Below are 27,279 nucleotides of genomic sequence, written 5' to 3' on the forward strand. Positions count from 1 at the left end.
ATTTGACATAAATTCACAAAGCATCATACTCAAGGAAGTGACTTCTTGTCTTTCGAGTTGTTATCAAACAAAGTCCGAATGCAACGCTCCCTCCAAGGTGGCCCATGGCCAATTTCTCTAATTGTATATGCCCAAACGATGCTTGCATGTCTAGGATAGAAACTTATATGCCAAGCGATCGGGAATCATAATTTGAAAATCGGGTAAACTTGACAAACAACTCGCCGCTTATATGTTTTATTCAGTTTGTATTCGGGTCAAGCTCGAACCCATAGGACACGAGCAACACGGGGTCCAACACCCCCAAATCATCGATCACAGGGTTCAACTCCCTACTCGCCTAGTGAGCGTGACCCCAATATGGCATGCGATCTAGCCTTGAGTCACCATTCCAATCCAAGTAGTATTCAAGTGGAGGATGACTCGAATCGGGACTTGTGAAACGAGGTTAGACAAACCCCCAAGAGCTTGACCAATCCCGTGGAAACCTCTAGGACTGTTCAGTCCTCCTAAGACCCGCTACTTTGGTCAGACCCAACTCCCAGCTCTCATGAGTCCGCGTAGCATTGATTTCTACTCCAGTCTTTCAAAATCTAAGTGAGCACGAACGGAATATTGGTCGAATGTGAACCGACTAGGATCTGATTGATGTAATTTGTATTTATTTGAGAGTACAATGTGAGGAATTTATTTGTATATTTATTCGTGTAATGATCCTGGTCGGCGAACGAGAGATCTGAGTGTCGAATCGATCGAGTCGGTCTACGTCACTAGGGATGAGTAAGCATAATGTTTCTTGGTTTCAGCCACGCGCGGGGAATCGTCCATCATGGTCCGATAAACCGTAGTGCGAGAACAGCGGGCCGAATCCACAACGCGTGGGTCTATCCTCTCTCGGGCTCTTAGTCCGAATCGATCGTTTCTCAATGAATTTACGGTGTCAAACCGAGCGAGACGAGTGAAAACTAATTCATGCTGTAAATAAACTAAAAATGACAATCCTTAGACAAACTAGAGTATCGAAAGGGCGTGCGAGATGTAGACTCGCACGTAACAGAAACCCCGAACTTGAAAATCTTGGTTCCGTAGACCATACGCCTTAACAACTAGGTGTATCCCTTACCCTCTAAACCCGAGCAACTCACTGGCCCTCGGCCTTCGGGTCATAAACTGGTAGTGGTGACTCATTCTCACGAGCATTCGTACGCGTCCCCCGCGAATGTGGATATTCCCAAGCCGTGCAATCGTGCGCACGTATACGGACCTCGACGAGATGAAATTCGGGTTCGCACACTGACATTTATTATTGCAAATTTACAACGGACCCCCTCAACTTTGATCAATCTTGGTCAGATTCAGTTACACCATAGGATTCATGAACACTACGATATCAAGAAACGAGTTATATTGCGTTTGGATTTAAAGTTGAGTTGAGTTGAGTTTTGGTTTTAATTGGTTTATAATGATTGTATTATTGAATTATGAGAAAAAGTGTAAAAAGTAATAAATAATTGAGAGAAAGTAATGATTAAGTAATGATTGTGTTGTTGAATTGTGAAAAAGTAATGAATAGTTGAGAGAATTTAATATTAAAAATTGAATTGAATGGTTAAAAAAATTTTAAAAATGAAAAAAAGTAATGATTGTGATGTTGAATTGAAGATAAGTGGAGTTGAGTTGAATTGAGTTAAAAAAATTTCAAAAAACAAACGCTCTCATAATCTGTCATAAGTTATTTCCGCTCTTATATTTACAGGACAACCTAATTGTAGAAATATTGTTGAGCTTTCATCCTCGTAAACATTGTACCCATGATGTCAACGTTAAAGATGAAATTGTCACGATGATGTAACTGACTAAGATAATCCTTTTCCTTTCTCTTCTCTCTCTCTCTCTGTGTCTCTCTCTCTCTGTTTTCTTTTTTCATTTTTGGTTTTTAATTTTGGTGACGAAAAGTTCAAGAATCTGAGAACTGCTAATAGTGTATATTACAATTAGCGAATGACGGTCCCTGTTTGCCTTGCAAATGAAATTACCACAATGTTTATTTCCTCCATTCTATAGAGCGTAACTGGAAAATCACACTCAACTGGGAGCAGAGCACTGGTTGCAAGCATGCATGAGGTGTACGTTTTCGTTATACTTGCTGCAAGAAGAGAAGTATATACGAAATGCAAACTTGTATCAACCATCACTGCTGAATTTATCAACTGTTTCATGTACTAAATAAATCCTCATAATGCTCTGAGTTAGCAACTTAGCGCTGTCCGGTGGAGTGCACTGTGGAATTGTCTTATGAATCTCAACGGAAGAATCTAACAAATACTTTTGCCTTCTTTTTTTTCGGTTTGAATTCTTGTATCCGGAAGCCTAATTGAGTCACAACTAATCCAGTTGAATCGGGTCGGCTCATTAAGGGATAAAGTTCTCCCAGCGTGAATTTTCTGCATTCACAAGTACTCGAACCCAGTACCTTGTTTAAGCGAAACAAATGTCGAACCGCTTGAACCAACTCACGTTGATCATACTTTTGCTTTCTTTGAAGACAATATTACTTACCATTTCGATGGTTAGTTTTAATTTTTAATGGGACTGACGTATTGCTCAGGGGTCTTACGAGAAGAAACAGACATTATGCACGCATACCGCATGGTAATACTGTCGACGATGGATGAACGCCTTTGATTTAGAATGGAAACTGATTAATGGATGCACTGTGGGACAAAACAAATTTAACTAACTGCCGGAGGCTTGGTGTTTCCATGGAGGCTGAGGAGATGTTCTTTGGCGAGATCGAAGATCATCACGAGCGGATCAATGCTGACCAGGGAGGCATTGGCAGCCAGCTCGTTGGGGAGCTCATACTCAATGGTGGATTTGACGGAGCAGGATGCCTCGCCCTTCTCGAAGACCTGGAAGTGGATCCGGTACAGGGTGAATCCCATGTCCAGGAGCCCTCCTTCAACCACCTCCGTCTCCTTGATTCGGTTCTCATTGTCGATCTTGGTGAACTTCTCCTTGTAAGAGGTTAGCCCCGGAATCCCTGCAAGCAGAAATCAGTCGTCCCCATCACATTATGTATACTTAATGATCAGTACACAAGATATATAATCATCCCAGGCCAAGAGGGAGCTAACTATGGATTGGACAGGGACCAGGTTACCGGGAGCGAAAGTGAGCTCGAGAATGGTGCCGACCCCACCATCGCCATCGACAAGTTCGACGCTTTGAAACAGGTGCTTGAGGTTGACGACGAGCTTTCCTATGCGGAGAGTGCCAAAGAGGTCCCAGGCTTCGGAGGCGGGCACTTCGACCTCCATCTCATGCGACATCTCCCCAAACATCTTCTCTCAGCCAATCTGCCTGCTTAATGTTTTCTTCGGCTGTATAAGGGTTTAGTATACACACACATATATATGTTGAAAGATAAATTAGACTGAGGAAGGGATATAGTGTAGTTTTGTACAATAGTTAAAGAGATTTTTGGTGTGAATCATGATATTCGAAAAGCCCCGACTAATCCAATCGAGTCAGGTCGGTCTACTAAACAGTAAAACTCTCTCAGCATTGATAATTAAGAGATTTCTTATTAGATTCTTATAGTAGGACTACTCAGTTTCCTTTATTAGCTAAATTTTTTTTGGTGTATATCAGGTATTCGATAGTCCAATAGACCCTAATTAATCATGTTCTTATCTAGTTTGCCAATTAAAGGGTAAAGATCTTTCAATCATGAACTCGAATCCGAAATATTATTTAAGAAGAATAACTTCCATAATACAAAGTTCAGTTATGCAAGGACATTCACACAAAAGAAAGGAAAAAAAAAGATATTTTACAAGGACAGAGAAAGCTTTGGACATTGACATGGTTGGTGTTGGAGGAATCTCTCGTTTTTATTTAATTATTTATTTATTAATACATTGTACATGTATGTGACATGGAGACGTTTACTCGATTGCGGATATTCTTACCGGTGCCGGCCGCTCTTGTGCTGATAGATGCGACAGAAAGCCTCGACGATCGACCACGAGGACAACATTGGTGAATGTCTCTCTCTAGCAAATATTCACTGAATTTTACTCAATCACATCTAATCCGAATGCATGTAAGTGATGAATTGGATTCACAGTAATCTTACATACTTATTTACACATATTTTTTATTATGAAAAAGACACATAAGACTATTATAATAAAATATAAATTTTAATATCTAATTGAATATTCTCCCAAAAAAAAAAGAAGATATTTTCCAAGGACAAAGAAAGCATTGGACCCTGACATGGGTGGTGTGAGAGGAATCTCTGGTTTTTGTTTAATTATTTATTTATTAATACATAGTGCATGTATGTGACATGGAGACGTTTACTAGATTGCGGATATTCCTACCGGTGCCGGCCGCTCTTGTGCTGATAGATGCGACAGAAAGCCTCGACGATCGACCACAAGGACGACATTGGCGGATGTCTCTCTCGAGCAAATATCCACCGATTTTTACTCAATCACATCTAATCCGAATGCATGTAAGTGATGAATTAAATTCACAATAATCTTACATATTTCTATTTATACATATTTCCAATTATAAAAGAGACATATAAACATGTTATAATAAAATATAAGTTCTAATAACTAATAAAGAATTAATTAGTCGTGCCACTAGTATCAAATCTGAAACTTCTTGATTATTAGAGGAAAGCGTGTACCAATGCGCTATACTCTTTTTTTATCACTTACATATATTTTAATTGATAATTACTCATTCAGATAGTGGATAAATAACAATTTTTAGTTGTATCTCTCCGTCCCTCGCTCTATTTGGTTGGTTTATGAAATTTGGGAGAGGCAATCCCCATGTTTCCCTACATGACTGCCAATGACATGAATCCGACCGGAACCTTTTGGGGACGAATATAGGATGGGTGTCGTCGCTGCACCAACCTTCATTTCTTCTCTCTTTTACTCAAGTTTAAGGCACAGGGAAAGCCGAACAGCCCTTTATTTAAGTGGGCTGGGCTGATGAGCATTTCAGAACCCGTCTTTGCGGGAGTTGCACGAGAATCAGGCCACTCACTCAATCTCTCTCTTGTGCCTTATCCAGATGCAGTCTCAAGCTGTTCCCCTAGCAATCTCGATGGCTTTGAATCATCGAAGGAAAAAGATTTGGATAGAAAGTGATATCCTTTTACTAGTCGATGCTATATTGATCTTAATTCCATCATCCCGCTCGGGGGAATAAGAGTCTTATTTCGGATATTATTAGTTTTACTTTCTCGCTTTTCAACTTAGCGTCATGGCTTGGGCCATTATATTTTGGTTAATGTCAAATTTTCACTCATTGATCTGTTTATCTTTTTTGAGTGTTATCCTAATGTTCCTATCTTTTGCACTGATATTATGTGTAAAAATAAAAAAAAATAAAAAAAAACTCTTGCCCCAGAGGGCGAGCGGGCTGCTTTCCCGCTCGCCTTTTTTTTTTCAAATTGTTTTTTTTTCATTTCTATAATTTTTTTCAAATTATCCTTTCTTTCAAATCATTTTAAGTTCAAACCGAACAAGGTAACAAGTAATCCAATTAACCCATTGAAGTTAATCTGATCGTTATGGTTGAACCAGCTTTATTAAAAAAAATATTTTCTTCCCCAATTTTCATTTAAAAAATCTGAAGAAATTTCGTATGGAAAATGCTAGATATACAAATTAGCATATATGCAATTATTTTCTAAAAAGAAATTAGGTTGCAAATTGGAGAACATTTTCTCAATCTCAGGTGTTTATTTATTTATTCTAATTTCCTCGTTTTAGCAATGCGAGTCTCGGAGTCTCATGCATGCAGTGGATGTACGCATCTGGGCATTGCGTACATAATTGCCATGTTTAGGAGGTGCTTAAGTAATTACGGTGTGGATCATTTTGGTAAGCAACAAAACATGTTTTCTGGTATGTATAGAGAACAAAGTACTTTATGCTCACTAAATCAATTCAGTTCAAGATTATTAAGTATTCTAGTTCTGATGGATGCCAAAATGGTTTAAGATTCACGTATGACTATATTTATCTATTGGCTAGAGAAGCCATCTCTTGGAATAGTGATAAGCAAACGCTTACCATTACTTCAATGATGGAGGCAGAGTTCATAGCTATTATACGGTGTCTAACTATGGTATATGACTGTATAATTTTGTCATTGGCTGCAAATTATGTAAAGTTTTGAAAGACCACTAAAGTTATTCTTTAACAATAAGTTGACAGTTTTATATTCTAACAATCCATAGTGGCTAATTATCTGTAGAGCACATATGTACAACTTCCGTGATTGCGAATCCACTCACTAAAGGTTTATCACCTTCAGTCTTTCATATGCATCTTGCTCATATGGGTGTTATGTTTGTGAGGATACTACAGTTTAGTGGGAGTTTGTACTTTGATGCTTTTCAGTTGTATTAGTACATAATGAGAAATTACAGTTTATACGGAATACAGTTTATGGTTCATTCCACTCTGGTTAAATATTATTTGATCTCACTAAGGATTACCGTGGACAAGTTGGAAATAGGCATGTTTAGATCACTTTGCATGTAATTTTCATGTTGCGCACCCATACTTGATCTATATCATTGAATATATTGATGTACGTGATCATTGATGGGTCTAGGCACGATAAATATGTGACAAAGCGATCGCTTTGGTCCTATGTTTATATGTTCCATGGACCAGACTGTTTGAGATGTTTGATAACGATAGCAATTAGGAGTGCTCCTACGATATTATAATACATAACTATATGGTGATATATATGTTGGCCCAAGTGAGAGATTGTTGGATTTTATTCAATAATTATGGTCCAACATATATATTAATTATTATGTATTATGGCTATCTTTGATGTTGGCCCAATTATATGATAGACTAAAGTTTAAGTTATGGGCTTTAACCATATCTTGGTATAGTATGGGTCTAATGTGCAGATGCCATGAGGTAATTTCTAATTTGATGATTGACAAAATTAGAAATTACAACTTGCCTGATGTAATTGAGAGATTATGGTCTCCGAGTCATATGATAAATAAATGCTCTTCTGATGCCCCATGACTTTGACCGATACATCCCACGTCATGATGTATAGACTTAGAAAACCACACTACCCGTTTTTTGCTCACTTCTAGCTTCCGCAATCAATCCAGGTACGCTTCCAATTATACTCGATTGGTTCAACGATATCGACATATACGATCTTGGTGTTTCATAAGAGGGAGGGGAGAGATTACTTTTCGTAACCGACCATCCGTATTTCTTAGGCAGAGAAGTTGTCAAAACTTTGGGAGGGGAGAGAGTACTTTTCATGATGGAACATTCGTATTTTTTAGGGTTTTCATGACCACCATCCGTATTTGTTAGGCAGAGAAGTTATCAACACTTTGTGAGTGCGAGAAAATATATCATTTTTGTATATTGTAGTGGAGAACATCTATAAGCTATCAAAACTTTAGAGTACGAGGAAGAGTCTACGCATTTACCCCTTTTTTCTTTTTTATGTTTTATTAAACCGAAGCAGCTGAAACGTGTTTAATTTTGCCTCCTCGACGTTATATCTTTAGAGTTTTGCTTTTCTAAGCTTTCAATTTCATCAATGTACAGGGGTTCATGCATACCCTCACATGGCATGGTCAGCCCGTCCTTTCATCGGCAAGTAAATATTGAGTTAGTCGGTCCTAATAATAAACCTGATCTTCCAAATGATTGAAAATTGATAGATATGCCGCGGGACAGTCAACTTCATTGTAGTTGCATTTACATGTGATGCTATGAACCAGAATTACAAGCATATTACCCGAAACACAGCAAATACAGGAAATCGCTCGAGAGAGAACATGATATGCACTAATTTCTAGTTGAACAATACAAAGAATACATTGTAAAATCGGTGCGGCTAACTAAGGATACAAGCATAACACAACAAATGTAAGAGAAAGGATAGAACCGCTATCAATGATGTCACACAATGGATTGTATTGGATTGATGCTGCTATACTTTGTTGCTACTTCAAAAATCATTGACTCCTTAGACCGAGACTGCTCGTCTTCATGAGAGAATCATCTCATCAAACCAAGGGGGATAAAGAAAAAGAATTTGAAAGTGTAAGCCACACGGCCTAGAACTCTGGTCGAAAATGCATTATCTCCTTTGCAGAATTCAATGATACAGAATTTCACCAAAAGAAAAAAAAAAACAAAAAGAAGAATGAATTTATCCGACACCCTGCAATCATGAACAAAAGGGCATTCTGGGTAAGAGGGAATACCACATAGGTTCAATGAAAACAGTGTCCCAAAACCTTAAAAAGAAGAAAAAAAAAAGAATCCTACTGTGATAGATGGGTACTTTTGAAATCTACACCGACCGTATAATGCAATCTAAAGACTACGGGAACTATCTATACCCTAGCAGTGAGATGAACAAACTAGCAAAGCCCAAAGGGCATCTGCTGGTTGCAGAAACTACATTTAGCGACTTTGAAGGTTTCCGCATTGGTTATGATACTCAAAGCAGCCCAAAGAACTGAGAGGAAATAACTTACGTGCCATCCCTTTCAACTTCTTTGTGGTATATGTAGTAACTGTCTCATCTTCAAACTTCTTCTGGAAAATATATGATGGACAGCTTAACAGATTTCATCAGAGGAGAAGAGTACTTCCACACTATACAATAAGCTCCTCTATTGAGCAGTTTCAGTGCCAAAATTTTCAGCTAAAAACTCATCAAGTCGGCCCCAATTTGGAGTAACAGATTCATTCGAATCTCCCGTGGGCAATGATCTGATGCAGCTAAGAATGTGCCTAGTGTCCTTACATAGCCTGGAAAATGATATTTTACAATACATCAGGAGTTTTCTACCCAATATATCCAATAAAAAAAAGATGAAAAATAGGAACACAGGCAAGAGAGGTATGAGGGAGCACCTTTTCCTGGATTCCACTGTGCTCACCTCCGAGTTCTTCAATGCACTGGTAAATGCTTCTGAAATTTGTGAATGAAAGATGGAAACCACTTGCCTACATCAAAGGAATAGAAGATGAATCACTCTGCACTTTCATATTAGAGAGGCTTTATGATTTGCAAAGTTACAACATAAGCTTTATGTTTTGCAAAGTCACAACATCAAAATGCAACAGGTTCAACATTCAGCACTAAAAGAGAACGTCAGCTGAACAGCTTAAAAAAAAAAAAGAAGAAGAAAAAGAAACAGTAATTATGCCTCATTTGCTACCATTTAAATAGTTGAAAAAATCAACATTCCTAATGCAAAAAAGGAAAAAATCAACAGCCCTGTTGCAATACAAATTAGATAGAATTGCTCTAAATGGTCCGTGTGTAGAACTGCTCGATTAATCTCATCCAGAAGGCTAACACAGCAAAAATCAGTCAAAAAGCGCACACATACTGGCGGAAAGGAAAGAAAAGGAACCATCAAAAGCACTAACAGAGACCCTAGTCTATTGAATACTCGTATGTCACATGTTAAACTGGCCTCTTGATAGAAATTATTGGGAAATCTTGGTCAAAAGATCCAAATGACGGGCATTATACTCTAGTTTGATTGAGAAACACGGGGCAGATATTGACTTCTTGTCTTTCATAACAATACTATTTTTTAATTGTATATCACTCAAAATCCTTATCAACTATTTGAGATTCTATCTGCAATTGCACATGAACTGCTATACTGCCGCATTTCAATACATCTCCCAGTGAATGACTTATACACTGGCCTTTCCGTTCTCAGCCACAATTAAACGATTTACTCACCAAGCAAACCTAGGACATTCTCTCGCAAAAGCTTCTTGCTGATGATGACTGTCATCGATAATACCAAGAAGGACGATACTGGAAGCTTTAGTCATAGGGGATAGTTTTCGAAAGCTCAACTAAATATGCACATAAAGATATTATATTTACACATGAAAGTGCTTCCCATTATCACTGATTGAGAAGCAAAAAGAAAACATAGGAAGGACCATATATATTAGAATCATTATTTTTTTCTTAAACATTAGAATCATTAAGTAAAAGAAAAATCAGTAACTGATAAAAACTAAAAGACCCCATCTCAATCTCCAGAGAAATTGTTTCGTGTCACATACTCTAAAATGAATGTAAATAAAGAATTATTTATGTAGCTGACAAAATAGTGCCCAAAGTATTACCTGAAAATCGCTTGAACATCAGCCTCATGCAGAGTCCGAGATAATACTCGTTGAAGAAAGCCAACTTCCTGAAAGAAAATGATTTATCCATCAAGTTGAAGAGATAACATTTAGAGGGAAGAAAAGAAGCTAATTGCAATTTGGATTGGTTGGGGCAGAGAAATAACTAGATAATACTTGCGCGACTCTAGAATATGCATAGGTCCTGTCGACATCTCCTAATATCTCCTAGTGCCCCCTATGGAGGTGATGGGGTTTTGCATGGCCACCAGGGCAGTACACAGTAACCGAGAACACCTATGATCCTTTTTGTTTTTATTTTTATTAGAGGAGCATTTTAGTTTGGAATAATATATATATATATATATATTTATATTTATTTATTTATTTCTAACATGATTATCAATCTCACATTTGAATTTCAAATATACTTTGAATGATGAGACGATGACCACTGTGACTGTCATAGTCGAGAAAACTTTTAATAATCAATCAAAACTTGCCCTGAATGCCTGAAAAGTTGGCATATGCATGTGTTACTGCACCTTTTAAATGATAACAGAAGACATGAAAATAAAAAATTTGTAAGAAGAATGTAAAACATATATCAAGCATTTTAGAATAAGAAAAGCAGTTAATAACAAATTACAATAATATTATTTAAGATAAAGTGCAAAATTCCAAATGCAAGTCGAGATTTTATTTTAGCGATTTCCCAAAGGTGGTGCTTCTACAGCCCAACTAAAAGGTCTGTCCAGTGCAGTACCAATTAAAAGATAATAAAAGAATGGCATGGCATGGCAGGGATTGGACTATATATATGTGTGTGTCTGTGTGTACTATTCAAAAGATGATTTAGTGGAATTCCCTAACATAAGAAAAGTAGCAAAAGAAATCCAGCTCAGAAAGAAACCAGATATCATCACTTTATCAAGTTTCTCTCTTCCATTCCTCTACATCTGGCAAATAATTTGCAAGAAATCTTAACCATAAACTCTATTACTTGACTAGCTAATAGCACAACATGACTAGAACCTCTCAAAGCGTGAATTCAAATAAATGGCATGACATGTTTTTATGAATAAAGACAGGCACAACTCACTTTTGTAAGTGATCGAGCAAACTGACTTGGTTGTGCATCATTATCACCAGCATTATTCCAGCTCTGAAAGATTTGTTGTAAGCCACGCAAATGAACCAAGAGCCTCTCTCTCATAATCTGAACAAGCTTAGAGTGAATTTCATCTTGATGGACCTTGTAATCCTAAAATAACAAAGAGACAGTTAGAGCTAATGAAAAATCAGCACTGACACTCAGACGAGTTCATCTGGAAATTTATAAGAGAAAAAAATTAAGTTTATGCTTGAGAACAATCATCTAATTTTTTGGAGAAGTCTAAGAACAATCATCTAATTAAGGGATAGACTAACTAAGCTTTCAGGAACACAAAAGAACAATAAATCTATTCTGTGCTTCTGAGGTGGTATTTGATGATTCAATAATTGCTTACAACTAACATTTCAACACTTAATCGAGTTCATCTCGTTAGATGAATTAAAATGAGGATAACTTAATCAAAAACATAAAAACACAAAAAAGCACTTAATGATTCAGTAATTCAGTTCATGAACACTATGTGCTATTAAGCAGTTTTGCATTCAGGACTGTAGCAGTTAATGTTGAACTTTATCAAATGCCACCTCAGACATCAAAGGCTAGGTGAGATGTCCTAACTTGAAGCTTTTTATACACCAATGTGCAATCGTTTATGGGTTAGTTTTTTATTGGCGTTTTCCAAATGTACTTCAAGCAAGAACATTCAAGAAAAAAGTAAACTATAAACATAGTATGGGCTGCCAACAAGAAGTCGGTTGAAAAAGGAATATCAATGACTCATAATGCCATAACAGGAAAATGCAAGTCATATGCTTCAGTATGGAGAAAATATAGAGCAACCACGGAAATAACAGAAACCAAGATGAGTGTGGTCACATGCTAATCCACATTGAAATTTGTTCCGGCAATTTAGCTCAAGCAGTAAGACCTGCCAAAACTCAATTTCTTTCTCGCCCAACCCTTCTTTTTGTTTAAGAAACAAGGCGCAGATAATCCACCCACAAAAAGACTAGCGTATTATATTACTCCTGCTGGAGTGAGATTTGAGTGCTTTACACTTAAGGAAAGCAATACTCTCAGCATTCTAAAAGTCAAAATGAGTTTCTAGGGGGCAAATTCAGTATTCTCTGCATAAAGATATGGCGGTTGAATCAAACACTTCCAGCGTTATCACATGGTCCTTTTGAAATTACAAATGATAGGAGGCAACGACATCACATGGAATAAGTGTCACTGTCATTGATAATTGAAGATATAGCTCAGGATCTAATCTATGGTGGCGAGTGAGGATTAAAATTAATGACCATGTGGACTATAGAAAGTAATGTGGATGTGAAAATGTTGTTAGGTCTGGGTATGAAGTTGGTGTTCTCATAATTCTTCAGGAGCTAGAGAAAAATAGAAGAAAATCAAGCCAGTATCTCCAGGAACGAGATGAATAGTTCAAGCATACCCCTAGATGTTGTGGAAACATTGAAGAAGGCAAGAGCGCTCAAGCAGTTTAGGCAAAACAAAGACAGTTTGTCACAAATAAACTTTTGTCTTTGGCTTTACTTTTTGAAATTATTTGCTTGTTTTGCTTAAATGTTGCTTTCTGGTTTGTCTTTGTCGATTTCCATGGAGAGATGCAGTCTCCGGGTCTTTTCTTAGGTTTGTGCGCTGCATTAGCAGCTTTATAGTGCCTTAATTTTATTCTATGCACATTCGGTGCTCTCGTGATGCTTTTAAATAAAGCATTTAACTTCACAATTAAAAGACAGAAAACCACCAGCTTAAGGAAGAAGCAGCAATCCATTGACCAAAATGGCAATGTGTGCTTGTCAATCAACATACCTGTGCTACCCGATCCATCTCCAATAACAGTAAGGCCTTCCGCGTTTCAGGTACTTTCATGAATAGAATATGCCTAATTTCTAAAACAAATAAACAAAAAACAAAAGTTACAGAGGTCCAAGCAAAGAAAGTGATGCCATATAACTAAAACAATTACATATTGACTGCGGAACTTCAAAAGTTTAAGCTAGAGAAATAACAATCAAGCAAAAGAAGAAAATGCAATAAATTAAACGATGCTTGAGAAGAGCTAATGCAACAAAGGGAAAGTGGCACTAAATATGAGTGATATCTCTTCATCGGTTTCCAAATGAGAATTATCCTAAGTTCATTAAATATACAATGAATCTTCATAAATTCACCTAAGCTCAACATAGTGTCTACTAGTCAACTCTATGCTTCCGATGATCATTTGAGTGAAAGCTAGACATAGATTAGCAAGAAATGAGATATTGTAGAACAAGCATTGTTCTATAGTCAGCAGTATTCCAATTTTCTCAAAGCAAAACAGATTTATGGTGCATATAATATTGTGAAAAAGGTATCCAAGTCACCACTAGAAACAAAAGAAGTACCATCTGTTCAACTACCAATAGTGCGGAAGCCCAATCTCTAGAGCCATGTTACGACACTAGATTCAGTATTTTCCATCCCCAAAACAATGGCAATTCAGATCATTACTAATATACTGAGAAGTCGAGACTAATCTCAATTAAACCTCGCACTAAGCCCAAAGCAATAACTAACAAAGTCAAAAGCACACATTCATTTTCCAAATCTCTTCATAACAATAGAGACCCAAATCGTTTTCTCTCTGTTTTTTTTCCTCCCTTTTTTTCCCCATGGAAGGTAAATCTTACAAGTACGCCAAAGACTAAAAATGAAAAGCAGAGTGCATAGCTTTGATTTAGAGCTGTTATATCTCAGCCACCTCTGTTTGGCCTCCTGTTGTTTGCAATCAGTCTATTTGTTTTATAGTTTAGTTTACTTTGCTACAGCCGGTAGTGCTGGCTTTTCACTCATAAATCAAGTTCTATCAGCTCTAAGATCTGTAAATTAAATACTGGCAAGTCTATGGTTTCATTGATGATCCAAAAACACCTCAAATCACATATACAACCCTTGTATATCTCTATAAGGCTGCAGAGATCAAGGCACAATAATATTTAAAAAAGAAAGTTCGGCACCCATAACAAAAGATGCCAACATCACCCCAAAAAAAGAAAAAAGAAAAAAAGAAACAATTCTAACCATGAAGATTGAAATCTAACTAAATAAAGCATCCACTATCCTAAAATTGGCTTTTTTCCCTTCATTGTTAATAATTAGTTAATTGAAAGAATAAAATCCAAGATTGGCTCTATAAATGCCATCTACAGTAGATATTGATGTGAAGCTTGACCAAATACTTCTTCTACTGCATCTTGAATCAATTTCTTAGAATATGAGGCTATCCTACAAACATGTGTAGCCTCTAGGCGACAGATGTACAACTGCTTACCAGGAATAATGGCATGTACAAAGCTAATGACTTGACTAGCCAGTGCCAAATGTTTGGATGTAATAGACTTTAAGCCAGAAACCTGCAAAACCGCAATATCTGAAAATTTAAGACTGATGAATATAGTAGCCATGCAAGAGGTTGCTTTCAAGTCCAGATGAGAATAAAGGAGAGACAAATCTGAGGATGAGAGCAACAAGGTACAATAGAAATCCATACCACTACTTTTCATACAGATCTACATAATCAAGAAAGCAACTAAAAGAAACATGACCACTTTTTTAATGCACAAATTACACGTCTCCAGGAAAGCCAAAAATGCACACATACCTGCATAGCATGAGCACCAAGAACAAGTTGACATGTTCTTGTATTAAAATGCTTTAGTATCTCCACGACTCGAAGAACTACCTCAGAAGAAAGTGCTGGTAAAAAATTGTTCATGTCAATGTATTCTGACAACATCTTCACCAATATTAAGCCACTGGAGAGAGAAAAATTTCCTGCATTAGTTATTGCCTTTAAGAGAATATAATGAAAATCAGAGTCAAAGGCAGCACTTCTCAATTCATGCTTGCAATGAAGCAACATGATTTTGTGGTTTAACCACTTCAAATTTTTCTTTCCCCCTTTTGGTTTAAAGTAAACCTAGAACATATATGTTAAGTTTTCATGGCTGCACTATATGGCAGGGTGGATGGAGGAGGGCAGACAGCCACATTGTATATTGGCTGACGAAATATCTAATTTCAGTATTATATATCTTAAACTGAAGAAATCTAGGTTACAATTGAAGTATAATCTTCTTAAGCAGCAATTGAGAAGGAATTAAGTTTTTCCCTATCTGGCAATAATGAGTTGAGGTATAGCAAAAACAAGCAGCTATAGAAACTCATGGGTAGGTATGGCTAGAATAAACAATCTATAGAAGCTCAAGATAACTAACCAGTTTACCATGTGATAACCAACACCTCTGTACACAATAGACTGGGCAGCAGACCTCCCACGCTCTTTTATACTACTGTTATTAGCATGAGAAGAATGGACGTCGTCAGCTTTGCTTCTTTCAAGACTTCCAGCAGCAGAAGGATATTTTGCCTGTCTAGCAATATCTCCAGTTCCATCAATTGAATCAGTTCCCAATATTTCCTGCTGTGTAGAAGTAACCGTCTTGCCAATACCATCATCATCAATGAATGTGCTCACTGGAGAGACATCTGGTCCTCCATTGGAGGATGGCTGAGTTCCAAATAATGAATATACAATGGTCTGGAACTCTTCAGGTACATCAACTTCAACCCAAGTTTCTTGATCAAGCACAGCCTTTATTTTGGTCATCTACAATTGGCAGCACACAAAAATTTTAGAATGTAACAAGATCATCACCAGATAGAAAAAGCAAATAAATCAAGCAAAAGGACTAACACGAGATTCATGCTGAAAGTCAACAAAGGACTTAGCCTGTGATTGCAGGGTGCCCCTGATGCTATATCCCAACCTTCCACCAATCTGTTAATTTCAAAGAAATAAAACCTCAAGACCACAACAATAATGAAATTGTCCAGTTCACCACTTCAACCTAAATAGAGTGTCATGCGAGAAGCACCTTCTCAGTAGCAGATATAAACTCTTGTGTGATGTTGTATATGCTTAAGAACTCCTGTAATCTCAACCTAGGATGAAGCAGAGCACGCACTCCAAGAAGCTTTGCCCATCTTCCATGAGCAGCATCACAAGCAGCAAATACAGCTTCTGCATTTTCTCTCAATACATCAGCTCTGTCAACAAAGCAGCACTTGGTGAGTTCTATATACAATAAACAAATGAATAGATTCCCACTCCCTCTCCTTCCCTCAATTGGACAAGTTCAGACAAGAGTTTCACAAATGGGATTTTAAATGCACGAATATACACAAGTTTATAATATTTGTTCATTTTCATATTGTTTGTATTCTTTCAGATTTTTGGAAGAGATGGAAATTACTTCGATTTGTAGCAGTCCTAATGACTCTGCTTCAGTTGTCCGGTGAACGAAATCTCACAAAATTTAAGGAAAAAGAACGTTCTTTCACATTAAATCCTCAAAGAAACAATTTCTATGCACATATCATCAAAAACTGAAAGGAATACAAAGCATATGTTCTCATGGCAAAAGGGAATCCATCTTCCTTATTGTTACCTGAAGAATGGCTCCTCTTTTAATAAATCCCACATTAAATCCTTCTTACCTCTAATTACTCATCAAATATAATTCAAAGAAAAAGGATACTAATGGAATCATAGAATTATCACAACTCAATTGAAAACATAGTAACTCTTCAAAGAGAAAATTTCAGAATAAAAAAGGAAATTAAAAGAGGCAAATCAGGGGTGGTGGCCTTGTCTGCAGCCACCATGACCAAGATGAGGTCACTGGTGTCAACTAATGTCACTGGTGATCTCATCCAAGGGTGGTGGAGGTCTTTTGGGATCGCACTTCTCGGGGGTGGTTGTCACCGGCGAGACCACCAGCTCCGGCAAACCTGCCAGTGAAATTCTCTCTCCTTTGTTTTCCCCACGTATCTCGAGGGTAGGGGTCTGCTTGGGATGACATTGTTGGCACCTCTTGAGGTGAATGGTGATCTCAACCAGGGTGGTTGCCACCATTAAGACCACTATCCTTGAGATCAAGATCCCCAAAAACCCGGCTATTCCACCACCCCTAACAATCACCTACCCTCGGCAAGCGTGGAGTTTTTTTTTTTAATTTGAATAATTCATCTTTCAAGTTTTTATTATTTTATCATTTATTAATGTTAAACTTAATATTTTTATTTGTAAGTTTTAATATTAGCAAACTCACAGAAAATCTTACGGCATAACATGGCACAATAGATGTGAAACTAAAATAAAGGTTCATGATTCTACGGTAAAAAAAAAAAAAGAGCTCGTGATAAATCTGAGATATGACCAAAAGCTCATGATTTTCTGTGTAATTTACCCAAAAAATAAACATCTAATTAAAAATCTACTGTTAAATATAATTCCCAATGCAAAGAAATTTCCAAACATATGTATTAATAGATTGCACATGAAAAGAATCAGCATCAAAAGGTAAATCAGTACGAAGTGCAGAACTCCAAAAAGAAAGCAAACTTCCACTTAATGATTGTGAGACAGCGAGAGGAGACCTAGCTAAAATTTGGACATTGATAGATTATGCAATAACCAAAAAGGTACTAAAAAGTTATTGAAAAAAATGCAAAGCAATGGTTTTTCCTAACTGTAAAACCAAGAGATGACATAAAGGGTCAAACCAAAGGCATTAGGACTCAGGTAGAGAAAAGATCTGACATGCCCCATGCACCCTTCAAAAACCATAAAAGGCCAACACAGAAGAGAAATCAAAGTCACCTGAAGTTTTTTGACACATTTGAGATACTGTTGGGGTCACTTGTCTTTCCATCAGCATACTCGCCCTCAAGATTGGACATAATCCACTCAATGGCCTTTTTAACTTCAGCAGCTCGCATTAGATGTACCTGCAATCACTAAAAGAAACAAAATCACATTACGTCATACTTAAAGCAGTACTAACTTCAACTAGCAAAAAGCCATTACATCAAACTCATAAGTTCAGCAATGGGCTCATATTACTCATCATTACATGTGATTATACCATACATGCTCAAAAATGCTAATAGCTTTGCGCGCTATTGAACCATGCATGCCCATATGATGTTGATGCTTTGTGTACATATTTAACAATGTGTGAATCCAAGAAAATGTGTTGAAGTGCATAGTTTTGAATATGTACACATACACATTACATATGAAGTGGCATGTAATGGATTATACTATGTAATGCAAGTTCCAAATGACATGTAATGAACTACATTGTATTGACTAACTACATAAAATGAATTCTTGCTTTGGTTGTTTGGACAACACAATTTTAACTTAACAAAAACAAATTTAAAAAAATTACAATAACAATAACAATAATAATAATAATTATTATTATTATAATAATAAAACGGTGATGAAGCATTTTCATTTGAGCAAGTTTTGCTAGAAAAGTTCCTCATGTACCATTATTTATTTCATCAGAAAAATAGATGATTGCGCGTTTAGAGAATTAAGCCCAGGTCTGATGGAGACAGACAGCACAGTGAACCACCATTAGCTCTCATGTGCCATTCTAGAGACTAAAAATTTTAACTATAATCAAGATACATTATTTGCAACTTCACATGCATTTTCAGCAACATTAAAGGTAATGGCAGGTATAATCAACAAGCTTGTGCCACCATTGCTCAGTAGACCATCCATATAAAAATTACTTTGCCATCAATCTTACATACGGAAAATGTCTCGTCCACAGCAATTAACTGAACAAAGGAAAACATCTATACAACAATTCGACAAAGCAATCAAATTGTTAGGGCTCGAACAGCCCTGTTATCAAAATATAGCTTTAGCTCACATTACCCGTACAATCTTGAAGATAGTGCTCAAGAGATGGACAAAGTTCTCAGATGAGAGACTCCTCAATTTGCTTGCAAGAGATGAACCTCCACCTAAGCTCACAGACAGGAAAAGAAAACAATAAGTACAGCAGAAGAATCAAAGAAAAAGTATTAGAGAGAGAGAGAGAGAGAGAGAGAGAGGTTAAAAGAAAAGGCTACATATCCTCTGTCTCTCTGTCTAGATAACACTCAACATTTGAAGAAGCAAACAAATTCTGAAGAACTTCTCAAAAACTTCCAGGGATAGCATTTCTTTTAATAGCCTTGGACACTAAACAAGGGCAGTTAATTTGATATTCCCCTTGATTACTAAGTACGAGTACTTCTCCAATATCAATTGAAAACAAATAGTATAACAACATTAAGAATCAACGTAAATGCAGAGATACTGTCACTGTCACAAGTAAAATTAAAAGCTACAAGATGAATTTAATCTGATAAGATGTTACAGTATATGAAGTTTAAATTTATCTGTTTCTCAGAAAGCAGGATGCAATTCACCAACATTGCCAGTCAAGGCACCATAAACTCATAACTGGCAAAGACTAGTCGGTTTGCCTAAAATCAACCAAATAATAGAAATGAGATGCCCAGATATATTATCAATTAAAAAGGAGGATGGATGATAAGTTTCCTTAAAACTTTAACTTCTTAAGGGAACCATATGCCATGCAAGAGACGCTAGAGAGGTTTTACGTCTGTTTATCATATTATCAATTAAAAAGGAGGATGGTTGATAAGTTTCCTTAAAACTTTAACCTATTAAGGAAACCATAAAATGCTGTGCAAGAGACGCTAGAGAGAAGTTTTACATGATTGCCGTCTGTTTATCATATTGAAAATTGCAAAAATTGTGTATGATTACAGTTTAGAAGACATTTTCTGTGGTGAAAATATCAAAACTTCTTTTGAGACATAAGAAGAGCACACTGGTAGTCTTTCAAACCAAAGGCAACCAACATTCCCAAGAAAAATTCATATGAAAGCTATATAATGGGTGCATTGCCATAGCAGAGCAGCATGTTTATAAATGAGCGAGCATCTGACCATCTCCATCTGCTGTTCTTTCTCCGGGTGCAAAATCTGACTCAAAAGGCTTAGCTACAAGGACGGGAAGAAGCTCTGCAACTGTGGTCTTAATCGCATTCTTCATATCAGCAGTAAGCATGTCACGGTATATTCTTAACACAGATGGTAGCTTAGCCTGAAAGGAGTAATCAATGCATAAGATGCTATTAAAACTTTTAAATATTGACCTTGTGTCCAAGAAAACAGGACCACCGCTGTGCTCTGAATTTTATATGCCCACCAACAAGAAATTTAACAGCTCAGGAAGAGACTAATCATGAGAAATTATAAGCATTTCCTTGTTATTAACATCATTTTATCAACAAGGCAACTACATTCAAAGGACCGAACCTTCTTATCGAAGAGTAATGTTAAAGACATCTTTCTACACTTCAAGTTTTCATCACGACTGTCCTAGCAAAGGCTCATAAATGACAAATTTACTTTTCCACAGTAGCTTCAGGTATCTACAGAGATTTTGAATCCATGATCAATATTTTAATAAAAGATCTTCATTCACAAATGAACTTTCTTTGAGGTGGATTGCATTGATCACTATGCAACTACGAAACATTGATATGCATACTAACCAACCAATGCCATACTTACATTCATGTCGTACAACAATTCACATCATCTCAGGTTTTAAGAAATAACTTCCAACAAAGTTAGGTAAAGAAGAACATTAATAAAACAACTGACCGTCCTCAGCAATCCAATTACAATATGTAGAAACCGATCTCGGAAGTTCGATGTTTCTTCCTCTTCCAGTTTGACCTGTAAGGATATAAATCTTTGGAGTTCATCATAGTTTTATATGCCCTACGACAATAATTTTGACACTGATTCACAGTCAAACTATGGCCAAAACTGTAGACAAAGATCCATTAGAAACAGATAATTGTACAGTGATATCAAAACATAAAGCTGCATATATAATTCAAAATTACAAAATTAACAGAAAAACAGGCACAGAGGGGGAAGGTGTAGAAGATACTTACTTCATCCTCTGCTCCATTCATCCCGATGGACGGCCTTGCCTTAGCTTTTGATAAAATAATTACATCCACATCCCCAACATCATGCAGAGATGCACGCATAAACTCTGCTGAAAGAATACTACAAAAATGAACACAAATTACTATAGATGGAAAAATACGTTGCTACTTCAGTTTAGATATGCTTTGCCTACCACTATAAGAAAAGAATGAATAATTGAGGACCCACAGCCTACATTAGGCAAATGACACGAAAAATATATAATGCTATAGAGCTTGAACCAAAGCTACTCTGATCATCTCTTTGTTTCTTATTTTGGAATAAGCTGTTCGGAAGACAATAAACCAAAAACATTTTTAACCTAGAATTCAAAGATAATGAATCTCCATCCAAATGTACTAGAGACTTTCATGGCAGCAAAAATGGATGATAGCTCAATACCTAAGGAGCACATAACTTCATTTTTCCTTATAAGTTAAAATCTTATGATCGACCAAGAAAGAACTTACTTTTAACATACCAAGAAAGAATAACCTAAAATTGCTTGTCAGTGCAATGTAAAATTTCTCGCCCCACAACATCAATCAATCACCGTTTCAATATGTTCATAGAGGATTTGATGAACCACAACTTGACCACCCAAAGTGCGAAAAGAAACCAAAAAAAGAAGTGAATAAAATAAAAATATATATTCTACAAATACTAAATTCATTACATTACAAAGGAACTTTAACAGATTTTGACCAAAACAAAATCACTAAAGGAAAAAACATTCCAAAAGAAGGCCAAAATGAAGAGATAGAACTAAGGTGGTATTTGACTTGATTGGATTCAGTTTGTTTACTAAATTAAAAGCAAATTGACTTTATTTATAACTTAGGTCGATGAAAATGGGTTCTCTCCTCCCTTAATTGATCCAGTCACATCAAAACGAGCAGTCCATGATTAGTAATTAAGAACCCAGTTATCTTTTGAATAGCTCACTCAGGCGACAATCTTAAAGGAAATCAGTGTTTTTGAGTTGTATACCCCTTTACCCTCCTATCACAAATTGATGAATTAAACCTAGAAACCATAGAAGTCCACAATCCTTTAAGGAAATCAGTGTTCTGAGTAGTATAACCCTTTAACCCTTGTTTATCACAAACTGATGAATTAAATCTGAAGACCATAAAAGTCTTCTATTTCCATGTCCTTTCCAGTCCACATTTTGCCCTCTCTCTTGCATCTTTGCCTACTCTCTCTTCCTTTCTCTTTTCTGTGACCCCTGTAAGCTCTTTCTATCTCAACTGTGATAATCTCTCTCACTGCTTCCTCACACTCTCCCCTCTCTTTTCTCTCGATTGAGCCATTCCACAATGTCTACTCCCTCTCAAAACACCAGTCAAAGCTGCCTCCCTTAAGTGATTCTGAGTTCTGATTAGCTTCAAAAGACGATTGCTAGAGAATGTTATTGGGGATCAAAAGAAGATGCTCTATTAACTCAAAATGGTTTTATACTCAGAGAGTCACCCAATGTCGATTCAATGCCAAAGCTCCAAATCAGGTGCTTTTACTGCCATCTTTTCCATTTCCCATGTCCCTATACTCTCTTGTCCTGGCCATTTTTCTCTCTTTCTTTCAACTTTCAAGATCTTCTCTGGCGTTCCAACGTTTTTGCTTACCCATATAATAAAATCAGATTTAAAATTTACAGTTTATCAAATAACTTTGACTTAATACTTTCATCTTTATTAAAGCACAACAATACCTTACACTTACCAAAGCATAATTCTTTCATCCAGAATTTGCTTTAGTGTTATGAAAAATCAATCTTCTATTGTCTGTAATAATAGAACTTGCATAAATAAGGTACCGTGATAGTATTTATTCAAAGGCATATATACAAAAGAGAGGTAAAACAATCATTACCATATTCTCTTAACGTAAATCTCAGCCAATAAAAGAGAAATCTTTTGAAGTATTACAGAACATTATGTTGTGATCCTAGTAATGTTTACGACTTGCACCACCAAATATTTTCAAAAGATTCAATATCTAATATTTTACCATTTTCATGGTTAAGGCACCTCAAAACTACATGTTTGACTTTCTTGCAGCTGGGGAAGGATGATACATGAATAGAAAATTATGAGTGATGTTTCAGATTTGATGCAATTGGCAATTGACAAAAAGCTTAACCCAGAATAAACTAAATAACAGAGGTAATTTGGTTTTGGAAAAGTTTCCCACTCGTCTCCACTGATCTCACTCATAAGTCATGACATCTAAATGACTAGTAGATGACCCATAATACTTCTCACTTTTTGAAATAAACCCACATCACTCTCTCCTCTGCACTCCCTCTATCTCTCTTGCTCCCTCCTCTCCCTTCACCTAAAGCCCTGCCTCCTGCCGCCTGCTCCACCAGTCTCACACAACCATTCCCACCGGCAACCTCACCTACTCAGCGGCCACCCCAACCTTCTCACTTGAAATCTTGGGGATGATCAACCCTGGAGTGGACGCTAAATCATTTCCCATAATTTGCCCTATACCAGAGATTTGATAGGCCACATTCAATTAATCCCCAAATTTAACCTTGCAAAGCTACTGATTCTTCCTTTTCTTTGGGTGAGTAAACCAGCAAGGAAGCGAAGTGGGCAAGAAAGGTGAGGGGTTCAGTTTATGATATAGGATTACTAAAACCTAGGTCCTTATTAAACTCATCTATGATATCCAATTACTAAAAGCTAGGTCCTTTGCTGATCATATATCAAGATAAGCACACATGTGAACTCTCTTATAATTTATCTAGACCTCTTCGAGTTAAATATGCTCAGCAGATGTTTCACTAGAAGAACAGATAGACATTTAATAGCCATATTGACAAACGACTCATCAGAAGAGAGGTTCTTAAGACGGTTCCATTTTCTTAATTTCCCAAGAAAGGCTTACCTAAATGCCAAATATAGATAATTGGTCCTTCACAAAACTCACGAAGTAGTGTTCACAAAGAACATTGAAAATCATAGGTTATTAGCATGGCAAGGCTTTGACGTCGAATTGTAAGCATTGCAACTAAACCCTACCTGTTTATTGAATCAACTGAAGCAACCACCTGGTCCGGTAGGTGACGGAAGCAATGAAGACCTTTAAGTTCCCCTCCATCCTGTTATAGTTCAATTTAAGCCACAAAAACAAGCATAAGAAGATGTAACCAACTTCTTCTTTCATACGTCTAATGGTTATTTGATGGATATAATATGACTATAGATGCGCATAGAAATGTCGAGGACTAGAATACCATATAAGAAAAATGGGATTGCAAGATACTTAATATTGGAGCAAACAAACCAAAGAGACAGAAGTGAAAACAAACCAACTTTGAGATGTTCTTTTATAGTTAATTTGGAACCAATTCTTGCTATATGTCACTTCAATCCAGTTAATCAGTGGAAAAAAAATTACCTGTTTGAATATAGTTGAATAATATGAACTAGTTTAGACACTTAATATTATCTCTTTTCATAAAATTAACAAATTTCATTCACATGACAGGATTGTACTAATGGAGCACAGGCCAGTCATATGAATAATAACGGAATCAACGAAAGGAAAGGATAAAACGAGAAGATCTTACTTGCAAGTTTTGGTCACTTCATCAGAAATAAAATCAGACCTATTGTAACCCGCTGCTTACATGCTTGTATCAAAGATACATCATCCTAATGACCCGCAAGGGATAAAATATTGCACCTAAAAAGTGCTGATGAAAGAACAAAAATCCCATACAAAACAGGCAGCATAAACAACTATGGAGACCAAAATCAAGAGATGACCTTATGCACCCATGTTTCCAGCAATTTGCTATTTTAAAATAACATTTACATCCCATTTCTATCCTAAAAATGGATCCCTCCGAATTCGAAATGCTTACATGTGAGCAAGAAAACAAAACTTACCAGTAAGTGCTGCAAATCATCTATAACATCCAAAGCACCAGCACAATCAGCAGCTGCAACAAGCTGATGGACAAAGGAGTAAGCAATTTAAACAAATGCAGGGACAATACCACATACGTGGTATGTTGTGACGCAGGGAAAATCAATCAACTGGCAAAAAAGGTACCAATTTGAGGGTTGAGAGAGCTTGATTAACAGACAAAATGAGCCTGAGTTTCTGCTGAAGAACCAGAAGATTGTTCCTCGATGAATTCAACTCCTGAATGTGCCGGGCGGAATCAACCAAGTCCTTATCCAATAGCCGTATAGTCTCCTTAAGCTCCCTGATATATTTGCAACCTTGCACGATCTTCACATTCAAGTCCTGGAGCTGCCCCTGTGCCTCGAAGAAGGAATTGGACCGCAGGGATATCTCCTTGACCAAGTGCAGCTCCACCACATCAAGGTACTGCGAGAGCTTCTCCTGGAGAACCAGAGTCTCGGACACGTTGGAGAAGGGGCAGGCGGCACGGAACGTCGGCCCGTCCTCGAGAGTGAAGTCCTCTTTGAAGTAGAGAGCGGGCACCTCCCGGAGGCAGGCAACCAGGGCATCGCCCTGACCGACCGCGGCGTCAGGATCTGCTGGGGCAGCATTAGTCCCGCGGGGGAGGAGGGGATCTTCTTCCTTGGAGGTGTGGCGGCGGATGTCCTCGAAACGCTGGTAGGGCTCGAGGATGGAGGAGATGTAGGGGAGGAAGTCGGACCGGGTTAGATCGGAGGGTTTGGACGAGGAGGAAGAGAGAGGGGAGAATTCCGGGAGAGAGATGGCGGTGGAAGAGGACCACCAGCCGACCCAGGAGGAGCTGTCGGAGGAGATGCTATAGACGCCGGACTTGCCGAGGTGGGGATTGTTGAGGATGGAGGAGAGGCTCTGGGGGCTGGCGTCGGAGATTGATCTGGCGAGGGAAGAGTCCGTCCGAGAAGTGGTGGGGGAAGGCCTTCCCGACTCCATTGATGCTGCTCACGGTGGAAGCACCAGCACCACCGGGCAATGGAGTCTGCAATGCAAAGGTTCCACCGACCAAGCTAGGGCTCGGTGAAGCTGCTACCACCGGCGACGGACCGACGACCGTGAGAAGGAGCGCTCGAGATCCAGCAGAAATGGGGGATTTGGCAATTGGTTTCATCGGCTTGCGGATGGGGAGAAGATGGAAGTGGAATCAGCAGATCAACGTTTTGCCTTTTTTTTTTGGTTTATTATTATTATTATTATTGCTGCTGCTGCTGCTGTTATTATTATTGTTATTAGTAGGATTAATTGCCTAAAAAAATACATACTTTTTATATTTTATTAATTATAATACGAACATTTTTTTTAACCTGAAAATACCCGAATTATCAATTTGATATTAATTGTAGTATACTTCAACTTTTCCGTTAATTTAAATGAGAATTTATAGTCACACCTCTGATCGAGGTAACCGAAATCGCCGGCAATCTTATAGAGGCGGCGATGGGCCTCGATGAGGCCCTCATTACCCAAATTTGAAAAAAGAAAAAGTAAGATCGAGAAAAGAATGAAAAGTGTAGGTGGTGCAAGTCTCATCAGTTACCACCGTCCCCTAAATGGGGTCACTAAAGACCTTTATCATCATAGGTAATCTCAATTGAGCGGACGGAAGCCCAAACTTGAAGGGAAACCAACCTAGAAGATCTAGAGTTGCCTAGGAACCAAGGCTTGGGAGCCTTGGGTTTGAAGAGAAATTGGTTTCTCTCTGTATGAGTCTAGGGTTCCAGAGCATTAGGGAGCATACTAAGAACCTGGCCCTATGTTTGCAGGCCCTAGGTGGCTCCGACTATACAAACCATGATTTGCGGAGCCACCTAGTTTCGATGACCTAATAAACAAGAACAATTACTCTTTTTCTTTTTTAAAATATTATTATTTCTTTTATTTAAGAAACCTATTACATTTGTGGTAAATTCACGTCATGCTAGATGAGATACAAAAGTGAAAGTTTGTGATTTTACATGTAACTTCTAAAGTTCATACTAGAATTGAGAAAAATGAAAAGTTTTTAAGGTATAAGGCTCCACACACCATCCAAATAGTGAGAAGGTA

At 37.4% G+C, this 27,279-nt stretch overlaps 2 protein-coding genes across 3 annotated transcripts; both read right to left on the reverse strand.

Moving 5' to 3' along the window:
* Positions 1 to 2,648: 2,648 nt before the first annotated feature.
* Positions 2,649 to 3,403, reverse strand: LOC116207265 (S-norcoclaurine synthase 2-like). Its single transcript, XM_031540169.1, has 2 exons — positions 3,164 to 3,403; positions 2,649 to 3,043 (listed from the first exon to the last, which is right to left on the reverse strand). Exons 1-2 carry the CDS (start codon positions 3,342 to 3,344, stop codon positions 2,733 to 2,735), a joined length of 492 nt encoding a protein of 163 aa, XP_031396029.1. The 5' UTR covers positions 3,345 to 3,403; the 3' UTR covers positions 2,649 to 2,732.
* A 4,329-nt stretch (positions 3,404 to 7,732) lies between these two features.
* Positions 7,733 to 26,399, reverse strand: LOC116207538 (vacuolar protein sorting-associated protein 54, chloroplastic). Of its 2 annotated transcripts, XR_004156939.1 has the most exons (19): positions 25,345 to 26,399; positions 25,179 to 25,241; positions 24,306 to 24,385; positions 21,237 to 21,354; positions 20,938 to 21,012; positions 20,215 to 20,371; positions 19,130 to 19,218; positions 18,053 to 18,180; positions 16,266 to 16,437; positions 16,085 to 16,168; positions 15,606 to 15,997; positions 14,990 to 15,143; positions 14,660 to 14,741; positions 13,159 to 13,238; positions 11,311 to 11,472; positions 10,209 to 10,276; positions 8,964 to 9,056; positions 8,582 to 8,858; positions 7,733 to 8,262 (listed from the first exon to the last, which is right to left on the reverse strand). XR_004156939.1 is itself a non-coding variant. In XM_031540520.1 (18 exons), exons 1-18 carry the CDS (start codon positions 26,167 to 26,169, stop codon positions 8,720 to 8,722), a joined length of 2,961 nt encoding a protein of 986 aa, XP_031396380.1. In that variant the 5' UTR covers positions 26,170 to 26,399; the 3' UTR covers positions 8,293 to 8,719. The 2 variants fall into 2 exon arrangements, 1 of the variants encoding a protein (XP_031396380.1); XM_031540520.1 differs by lacking the exon at positions 7,733 to 8,262 and having other exon boundaries at positions 8,293 to 8,858.
* Positions 26,400 to 27,279: the final 880 nt, after the last annotated feature.

The sequence above is a fragment of the Punica granatum genome, chromosome 5 (genome assembly GCF_007655135.1).
Source record: "Punica granatum isolate Tunisia-2019 chromosome 5, ASM765513v2, whole genome shotgun sequence".
NCBI lineage: Eukaryota > Viridiplantae > Streptophyta > Magnoliopsida > Myrtales > Lythraceae > Punica > Punica granatum.

Coding starts and splice junctions, on each gene's coding strand:
- LOC116207265 (XM_031540169.1), bottom strand. CDS start 3,344: ATGTTTGGGGAGATGTCGCATGAGATGGAGGTCGAAGTGCCCGCCTCC. Junction 3,044..3,163: donor CGAGCTCACTTTCGCTCCCG/GTAACCTGGTCC, acceptor TTCTGCTTGCAG/GGATTCCGGGGCTAACCTCT.
- LOC116207538 (XM_031540520.1), bottom strand. CDS start 26,169: ATGGAGTCGGGAAGGCCTTCCCCCACCACTTCTCGGACGGACTCTTCC. Junction 11,473..13,158: donor AGATGGATCGGGTAGCACAG/GTATGTTGATTG, acceptor TTGTTATTTTAG/GATTACAAGGTCCATCAAGA. Junction 10,277..11,310: donor TTGCTCGATCACTTACAAAA/GTGAGTTGTGCC, acceptor ATTTTCTTTCAG/GAAGTTGGCTTTCTTCAACG.